This window comes from Phaethon aethereus (genome assembly GCF_964289735.1).
Source record: "Phaethon aethereus genome assembly, chromosome: 7".
NCBI lineage: Eukaryota > Metazoa > Chordata > Aves > Phaethontiformes > Phaethontidae > Phaethon > Phaethon aethereus.
The window spans coordinates 13,400,543-13,410,884 of record NC_138583.1 but is presented as its reverse complement, the minus strand read 5'-3'; the positions used below and the strand labels follow the sequence as shown (position 1 = coordinate 13,410,884).

Below are 10,342 nucleotides of genomic sequence, written 5' to 3'. Positions count from 1 at the left end.
CATTTAACAAACACGACACTACATAAAGGGGACTTGTACGAACTGCCCTTTCATCTCACTTGGAAGCAGAAGGGTAAGTTGAATTTCTGTTTAATAAATCACAAGGAACGTCAGCTAGAAGGCAAACCTGTTCCTTTTCATTTCCGTGGTAATATTTAAATTTTAAAATTAAATTTTTCTTTATTAGTCGTCTTATTTTACTTTGCTTGTATTAGCAATTTTAGTAGCTGAGGAGATGCCTGAAGGACACCGGATCGTAATGACTGATGAAGGTCATTAAAACTCAAGAGCTGTTTTTTTCCATTTTGCTATATAACTGATCAGGACTCTGACTCTGCATCATAATCCAGTTATGAGCTGGATGCAGTAGTCCATTCAAGTGCAATTCCCTGAATGATCAGCACCAGACGAAGTGTACCTGTGGTAATTGCATTTCCTTATCTCAGGGACGTAAGTATTCCTAGCCACCTAAGGTAGGTTTCTGTTAGAGACTTTAATAATCCACTCTCTGAGTCATTGGCCAGCATTGTCAGAGGTGTCTGCTAGCCTTCAGCATAGTAAAGGGTAAACAACTTGAGACACTTCAGATTCAATACACAAAACTCAACAGCACTTTTAATACAGCGTGTGTGTTCTCAAGTGGACTTGAGATTTCCACTTGTTAAAGTTGAAATTCTTGACGGTGAGGAATAGACACGCTATTACTTAAACAGATTCTATACGCAGCGAAACGCCAAAATTTATGACATAATTGAATACTCTTATGTTAAAGGGTACATCCACACTGAATTGATTTTTATGAGATGTTCCTTTAGAAAAACATGTGAACTTTGCCCTTAAAAATAGTTGTTGGTGGTGCAGATTTAGAATAGTGTCAAAAGCCTTCTACGATACAGTCAGGCTGGAAGACGTAAACAGTACTTCTTTTTTTTAAAAACTCAGTCAAGATTTAGTGTATCCATTCAATTAGCGGTAGTAAGAATAAACTGGTATTTTGATTCTGCTTGGCATATATGCTTTGAAGCAAATACCTTAACGGATGAAACCAGGTGTTAATAATCTTGCAGCAATTTTTATTCGCAACATGAAGTGGAGCTGGATTTGGAACATATTATGTGTCAATTAAAATGTTCCTGTCAATTCTGAATTTTAAGGATGGACGTTTTCAAGAGCATGTAATACATGATCCTCTCTAATTTGTGCCAAAAGAAGTGAAGTCATGGGTATTAAGTTACAGGTTTTGTATGAGAGTCAGACCATCAGGGTCATCTCATTAGAAAGGGATACCCATTCTGGCATCTTGAACCTTTCTTTAAATCTCTTATTATTTTAACTGACTTATGCCAATAACTGGGTATCTCCATGCCACGGTGTCTTATAGTCCATCTGTTCTGGTTTTATAAGCACACGGTGTTACCGATGCTGCATACCCACTAGCTGCATTGTAAACCCATGATCTATAGTTTCAGAGTGCTTTCAGAGTGCTAGTCATGATATCTTGGCACCGAGAACAGAACCCTCTTAATGTTATATCTGAAAGGATAAAATAAGATGAATAGGCCTATTGCTAACCAGCAAAAATGCATTTTCTACAAAACTAACTCTGACATTTTCAAGCTTGTGGAATTTTGTTCAAAACAAGATAGGAATGTCAATTGAGCTATAAAATTTTGCCCATTTGTAAAACACATTATCAGTCTGCTTGTTTCAAATAAATGTGCTTAAATAGTACTGTGCTTAAAGAGGTCGCTAACTAGCTCCAAACCATCACAACAACCACTGTAACAGATTGTGCCTTTCAGGTTGGTAGCGTATGCATCTATGTTTCACTGAGTGATTAGAGCCCTTACAGACAGCTAATGGCTTAAGCATGATCAGTTACATCTGAGCCCATCCTTTCTCGAGGATTAATCCAACAAAGTCAGTGGTAGCAAAAAGGATAATTTGTCTTCACTACTTCCAAATGTGTAGCTGTCATTCTGTAATGAGCATAGCAACCTGTATCGGTCTAGAAGCAGTTTTGTGTATAACTTATGCAATGGTAGCAAAGCAAATCTGGGAAATCTCTAATACCTAAACTACAGACTTTAGGCAAGGAAAGAATGAAAATTTCAAGAAGACATGAAGCGGGGACGGGGGAAGAAAAAAGCATTCAGTTATATAAGCCAATGCCTACAATTTCTTAGAATCGTTGCCTGACAAATATGTGGGGTTTCTTCCAGCTGGCCTGAGCAATCATGTTGCCTTACTTGTCCTACATGCTCACAGCAGTAGCTGCTTTGCTAGTGACTTGCCATGCGCTGCGTAAACGTCCGGGAATCCCTGGGCTGCCTGGTATCCCTGGGCTGCCTGGAAGAGATGGTCTGAAAGGACAGGCACGTCTACCAGGTAAGTAAACTCCCCTTTTTTGCAACCAGTCCTTGTCATGAAGGCTGTGTGAATAAAAACAGTTAACATGGAAGGACGTGTGCCCTCAAGGAAGCAGCTGCGTTAAGCAGGTGAGGGAAAACTGAATGGAGAATATGGTCAGTTTCATATTTTTTTTTCTAAAAAAATAGGCTTCCTCTCTCTTCTGGGAGAAGAGGGGAAATGAACAGATTATCAATACTTAAACATATAAATATAATATATATTAATACATATATATCTTTGTACTGCTGTTGACTTTCCAAAGGGAATTTCTTCTTTCACAGCAGAAGTTTTTTTTTTTCTCTTTTTAAGTGTGAATAAAATGTTGTTCCAGTATTTACAGGTAAAAATAAAAGGCTTCTGGCATGTTTCTCTAGTACTCAAAGATGGTACGTGCAAAAGTAGCCTGGTAAGGATCACGCTTTGCACTGTGTAATTTTCTTTCTACGTAGAAACGCTTTCTCCAGGTCCGTTATCAAGGCTAAAGCACTATCAAAATTATTCATAGATGTAACAGTTTTCAGTTTGAGATTAAGTCCTATTTCATCCTGAAGTTCCCAAAATATGCATCAATTGGAAAGAAAATTATGGTTTTTTCCAGGTCTCATAGGACCCCCTGGAAGCCTGATGGGGCCTCCTGGGAGAGGTGGTCTTCCTCAGCTGCAAGGTGAGAAAAGAGAAAAAGGGGATATTGGACCACCATGTGAAAAAGGCTGATGTCTTGTAATGTTCTGTCAGTCAAATGGGCTCTCTTTATTGGGTCAAATATCTTGGTTTTTACTGGCTGTGAAGTGCAGTAAGTGTTGCAACTCGGAGAGAGGGAGGTGCAGCAATAGTTTGTGCTTCTACAGGGCCATTTGTTTTAGTTGTGAATAATGGGAACGTGATCACGGGAGCACACTAGTAACTGTATTCTGCATGTAGGACCTTTGTTACCTGTGGAAATTTGTATGTAAAAATTATCTACCTTTACAGTGAATGCTCATCTTTAGCAAGCAGTGCTGGCTGGACTGTATTTCACACAATCTATGCAGAAACCCTCCCATACCAACGTTTATGGTGCCTATTAAAACAAGAGCCCACTGTAAAAAGAGAAAGCATCCACCCAGCAGATTAAAAAGAAAATGGTGTGGTGCCATACGAACTGTTCCCTCCACAAAATCTCCCTTGTGCTTGTTCACTAACAATTATTAGAATGAAACAAACTCTCTTTGGCAAAGCCACTTTCACAGACAAGACAAACATAAGGCTTCAAGCAAGAAAAATGCATTTTCTTCTGTGCAGGGGGGAATTACCAGCTTTTCAGAGGGTTAGAGGTTTTTGTTTGTTTGCTTTAACATAGGTTAACAACAGTGGGAAAAATACTGGCAAAGTATTTATTTTATGCCAGATGATGTTAAAAGATACATTGTGTGCTAGTTAGTTTTGGAAAATTATTAGTTTTATTCAAGGAATTGTTCCTATCAGCAGACTCTAGATTTGCTTGATTGTCTAACTTTTTTTTTTATCTGTGTAGGTCTACCTGATTCTCTGGACACAGAACTCCTCAATGTTTTAGTGAATTTGAAAAGCCGACTTTCCAGACTTGAAGGCGGTAATTTTTCCCACTTTTCCTTTTTCAGCTCGCCATTAGTTTTAAATGCAATAGGCAAAATTAATTATATACTCATGACTTGCAAGAAACAAATCACACTTGAAAAGGGTACTCCATTTTCTCATCCAAAGCAGGGGTGATCAGGACTCGTTTTCCCTGGAGAATTAGATTTCTCTCAGGAACGCTAATGAGCACTAATTCAGATTTGATTTATTAAGAAAAATATTCCAACTTTCCATTCCATGTGCAAAATAATGTTGCACCTTCCACAGGGGTTCATGGGAACTCCTCAGCCTTGTACCACATTGCTAGCATTTTTATCTATGAGCAACCAGCTTGTTAGAGGTGGTAAATTGTTTTGTACTGAGAAGGAATTCACAAAAATTATCATTTCTCCGTTTCACTTGCTCAAATTTGAAGCGAATTGGTCCTCTTTAGAGAGTACGCACAATATAATAGGGCTGATAGCGTTATGTAGCAAATGGTAGTGGGGCATCCTTGTCTTGCAGAAGACAATGACAGATAGTCACAAGCAGCATAACAATATGCTTAGTGAACAATTAGTGAATTGGCAAAATTTTGAAGATCTTTATTCCTCTTCATCCTTTAATCTCATTCTTGCCCTCTATTCCCTCCTCTGTTCCTCTTACCACTTTTAATTTTCTCTTCATCTCTTGACTTCTCTTTCTTTGCTTTCTCATCATTATGCCATAGGAAACTAAAAAAAAAAACTAGCTAGGTTTTTTCTTTTCGTGTTTTAGTGCTTGCTTTGAATGGGAAAATAAGAGAAGTAGGAGAGAAAATACTTGCCAGCAATGGGAAGGAAGTTGATTTTGCATCTGCGCTAAAATCCTGTGAAGAGGCTGGAGGAACTCTTGCAACTCCCACGAATGAGGAGGAGAACAAAGCTGTTTTGAGTATCGTGAAACAGTATAACCGATATGCTTACTTAGGCATTAAAGAGGGTGAGACTTCAGGACAGTTTAAGTATATAAATGGCACACCTCTGAATTATACCAAGTGGTACCAATATGAGCCTAATGGCAAAGGGACAGAAAAATGTGTAGAAATGTACACTGATGGGAGATGGAATGACAAGAAATGCAACCTGTATCGCCTTACCATCTGTGAATTTTAAAGAATGACCTTTCAGCCACCTCAAGAGTATGGTGACAATGAAGTATCCCGTGGCTCAGGTTTATGCAATTTCTGCAATTATTCTACAAATATCTAAAATTAATCATATTATGGTATTTTTTATCCTTAAGACAATGCCAAATGTAGTATGTGATTAACTTAATTAAAGTGTGCCTAATCTGCTGTGTTTATCTCTTTGGAGGGTTGGGAATAGCTCAGAATTCATTTTTCATGGCAGCCCGTCTCTGTGCACTGTGCCTTTGTGAAGATTAGGGGAAAATTCCAAGGTTTAACTGGAGATATTGGAACAGTCTGAAGTTAAAATTGCCCATGGCTTCACAGTAGAAGCATTTCCAAATATTTAATAGTTTCTGCCGCAAAAAGGAAGCACCGAGGTTGACTTCACTGGAGCAATTATGGCCTCAGGTTTTGTACATCTTGTTGAATTATAGGGCTTGTATTGTGTCATATTGAAGCATGCACTGATTCATTCAGCATCCATATTTAACTTTTGTTTTATACAAATAATAACAGTACCACGTACAATTAATTTTCTTAGAAGCCACTCTCTGTAAAACATTAAGATAAACATTGCATTAGGGCCATCTAGACATAGAAATATGTGTATAAAATACTGAAGATTGCATTTTGTCGCTAAAACATCACACTCTTCCATAAAACTATGACCACTGCAGTGGTAGAAGGCCACTTGTCTTCTCCCAAAGCACTGAACAACCACGTACTATTTTGGGGAGCAGCTAAGATTGGAAGTTCAAACACTAACTATTTCTCTGCTGATGCCAATGCCAAGCAGCCTCACAATCAGACCAGGACTCAAATCAGCTAGTATCAAGAAGTGTCTTTTCACAACCTATTTTCACCACTACTCAGTTTGGGTAGCTGGTGAGCAGTGGGAGCTCAATAAAGTACCACAAGTAGCAAATTCACACACTTACCGTGCAGTGAGGAAGTCCTGGGTTCGTCCGTTGTCATTCTCACACCACCTGAGGGCAAAAAAAGGTACCACTGGAGTTGAGTTAAAATATATACATAAACACTTTTACTTCACTTTCTCCTCCCCCCCCACATTTGACTTTGTGCAGGGACCCCATAGGAATCTGGACTTGACTCTGGGCCATGTTCTCCCTTGGCCCTAGCCTGCATTGAGGAAGAGATGGGATCAATTCACATGGTCATGTCAAGTAGGAAAGCTTTAGCATCTTCAGAGGCAGGAGATGAGGGGATGCTTCTGGCTGCAGAGGATTTGTGTCCAGCATTGCCTACAGCTCTACAGAGGGATCAGGAGAGGCTGGATCAATGGGCCAAGGCCAGCCCTATGAGGTTCAACAAGGCTAAGTGCCAGTCCCGCACTTGAGTCACAACAACCCCATGCAACACTAAGGGCTTGGGGAGGAGTGGCTGGAAAGCTGCCCAGCAGAAAAGGACCTGGGGGTGCTGGCTGACGTCTGGCTGAACATGAGCCTGGCAGTGTGCCCAGGTGGCCAAGAAGGCCAACAGCGTCCTGGCCTGTATCAGAAACAGTGTGGCCAGCAGGAGCAGGGAAGTGATTGTGCCCCTGTACTCGGCACTGGTGAGGCCGCACCTTGAATCCTGTGTTCAGTGTTGGGCCCCTCACTACAAGAAGGACGCTGAGGTGCTGGAGCGTGTCCAGAGAAGGGCAACGAAGCTGGTGAGGGGTCTGGAGCACAAGTCTTATGGGGAGCGGCTGAGGGAACTGGGGTTGTTTAGTCTGGAGAAGAGGAGGCTGAGAGGAGACCTTATCGCTCTCTACAACTACCTGGAAGGGGGTTGTGGCGACGAGGGTGTTTGTTGGTCTCTTCTCCCAAGTAACCAGCAATAGGATGAGAGGAAACAGCCTCAAGTTGCGCCAGGGGAGGTTTAGATTGGATATTAGGAAAAATTTCTTCACCGAGAGAGTGGTCAGGCATTGGAACAGGCCGCCCAGGGAGGTGGTGGGAATCACCATCCCTGGAAGTATTTAAAAGATGTGTAGATCTTCGTTTCCTGGTGGACAGGGTAGTGCTAGGTTAACAGTTGCACTTGGTGATCTTAAAGGTCTTTTCCAACCTAAATGATTCTATACATCTCCAGCGAGGTTTGGTGTATCCTATTCCTGAAGTTATTCAACTACTTATTTCCACCACAAAATGACTGTACAAGCCTCTTGTTAAAATCCTTAATGTGTAAAATCTTACAAATGGCTTAACGCAATATATCCCATATCTTTAACACTTTTAGACTTCAAGACACTTGGGTGCTTTTTATCTGGTTAAAAACCGTAAGATTAAAAATTAGCTTTTGACTGAAAAAATGTTATATCAATAAGCAAAACACCTAAGCTAGGTCTCAGAGTCCAATTTCTTTCTGCTTAAACCATTACTATTAGAAAAATAACCACAAATCAAACACACATATGCTGCTTAAAAAGAAAAACTTCTCAGATCCAGTCAAAGAACTACTAGGCAGCACTTTCCCCCCTATGGTTCACATTGAGATACGTAACATTTCAGGAAATTGAAGTAAACTCCTCAGTTGTTTTCATAAAATATCTCCATATAACATCATACCCTGCTCTTGTCTTGCTATGCTCTAGTCTCCCCCTTATACCATTCTGAAGCAGCCCTTGTTCTGTGTCCGAAGTGTTGGCTGTTCCTCATATAGAAAACTGAAGATACTGAGAGGATGTCTGACAGTTTCCTGACTACCTTATATAAAAAAACCCACCTGTGTCCACATTCCTTTGCATGGACTTTTATCTCCTAACTCCGATGAACTTCAGAGAAAAAGAGAAGAGTCCAGTGTCAACCAACCATCATATGTAGAAGAAATAAAATTCCCTAATGTTCTACAGACAGGCTTGGAGTGCATTTGTATCTCATGGGATTCATATCTTGTAATTAAAATCCTGGTGAAGGTACACACTCAGTAGAATGTTACTTGATTATTCTTTGCAGTTCCACAGAGGAACAGAGAAGTATCCAGAAATGGTTATGTTGTTCTTTTAGATGGCTTTTTTTGTGTGTGTATAACCCTATCAAATTTAAACACTCAAATGCTGCTTAAAACTCTTATAAACATTTCAGTCTACTTTTTGTGAAAAGTCCACATTCTGCATTTAAGTATTAACAGAATTTTTTTTTTTTTAAATAGAGAGGTCAAGCACAAGAAGAAACAGAATAAATTGTTTACCTGTTCTGTTATCATAGGATAAATAATTATGATTAACTCTTTCCTTAAAAATACAATGTGCAAAAATAATCCCTGGTGCATAATGACCAGACCAGGAAAAATCCAAGTTAGTCTTTTTTTCTTAATTTATAATAATATGCTACAGAAAAGCAATCTAACAGTAAGATCTTTAATTCAGAAAATAACCTATCCACTTCTCAAATGCTATAAAAGCAGATTTTGAGAATTAAAATCTTATCTTAGTACAAGTTAAAAGGTCACAAAAATTCTCACACTTCTGAAGCAAATAGATTGTGTATCGCATAAGAGAAACAATGCAATTGTTATTACAGTGTGTTTAACGGTAAGAATTTTGTCTGGCCATCGAAATGATGGATATTGATTTCAGAGAGAATTTTCTCTGGTCTAGAGCGATATCCTCTTTTATAACTGTATAATTTAATTAGGTGGTTTAGCTTAGAAATACTATTAACAATTTTGAGCACTCAAAAACCTCTCCCCCACCCCCATCAATCCCTACCACATGTAAAGAAATTGAACTTTGATTACAGCAAATAAGTATTTTTCCTTGGCTTCCTGATTTTTGTAGAAGTTTGTTTAAAAAAACAAACCCCATGGTTCTTGGGGAAATCGAGTTCAAATTCAACCTTATGTGACCATAGTAACTGCCAGGATGTGACACAGGCTAGCAGGGCTACCTTATCTTTAATAAGTTGTGACCAGTACCTCCTTTATTTAATATTTTTTTAAATTTTTAAGCTAAATTTAAAGAAGAATAATTATGTTATTCCTCTGTTCTTTTCCAGAGAAAAGAACATATATGGTGGAAAAATACCAGTACTTGGTGCCGCAATATCCTAGCAGCGCTGCAAATACCAAGTAAGGTAAAGGTTAACCATACGTTTTACATTTATCTGCAGCTGTTCTTTAGAAGAGCAATAAGTGCAAGTAGGAGAAGAAAGATTTGCCACCAGGAAATTTGTTAGCTGGTTTTGAAACCACACTGAGAAGTGGTAAAAGGACTAATGGCCCCGTTACAACTCTTATGAACCAGAGGAAAACAATGTTCTCGGGAGTATTGCGTAATGGTATAACAGACATGTTTGCCTGGACCTCAAGGATCATCAGACTGCAAGTGATTTTCGTTATCAGAAGTTGAAATGTACTGTTATAAAATCATCTTAACCTACAGTTGTACAAACACACCCGGGTTTAAAGCACAGCCAATACAGGATGCTTGGAAATTAGGGTAGCACTTTTAAAAATGATAAGGAGACTTGGATTTGAGTTGAGGTCCCTGTTAGGAAACCAGGGTTTGGCAGAGTTTGGCCCCAGGCTGATAAGCCAGGTGCGATGCCAGGTGAAACCTGGAACAATACTTTCACCCATCTCTGCCCTTGGGGCTCAGGAGCCAAAAGGAACTGCGCAGCAAGGGTACCTTAACCCTCGAGGAGGCTGCAGCGAGGGTAATTATGGTAGTAAAGACTGTAGCGAACAATTTAACCACCTTCTGCAGATAATGGCGGACAACTGTGGAATATATGGAATAATAGTTTCATCTGGTTCATAAACACGAGGCGTTTTTTCTCTCTCCCATTAGAATGCTATTTTGCTATTAACAACTATTGAAGAGATGAGATATTGTCTTGCTTTCTATTTGTTATATACACAAATCTCTGTTTCTTTCTGTGTTTTTCATCTGGGCCATACCGAGTGACATATCAGAGACATCTAGTGTCCTCCGCTTGGACCCTTCACACATATAAGTCAGCGGAAAAAAATGGCGGTAGCATTTACAAGCACTGATCATGCTGTCTACAGGTAAAATTAAGGCTTTCTACTCTAAAATGCTGCTCATAATTAAAAAAAAAAAAAAAAGCCGTGTTGAAGTTTGCTATTGCATGCATCCATATTTTGCTGAATTCTTCGCTTCCTGTTTTTAAACCTGAGCAAAAATAACCTCAGCCCTCCTCCGAGAAGGGGGGACGCTAG

At 39.4% G+C, this 10,342-nt stretch overlaps 1 protein-coding gene across 1 annotated transcript; it reads left to right on the top strand.

The window, feature by feature from the left end:
- Positions 1-2,237: 2,237 nt before the first annotated feature.
- LOC309406681 (pulmonary surfactant-associated protein A-like) lies at positions 2,238-5,141 on the top strand (the record flags this gene model as incomplete). Its single annotated transcript, XM_082001960.1, has 4 exons — positions 2,238-2,388; positions 3,011-3,076; positions 3,926-4,003; positions 4,765-5,141. 4 exons carry the CDS (start codon positions 2,238-2,240, stop codon positions 5,139-5,141), a joined length of 672 nt encoding a protein of 223 aa, XP_081858086.1.
- Positions 5,142-10,342: the final 5,201 nt, after the last annotated feature.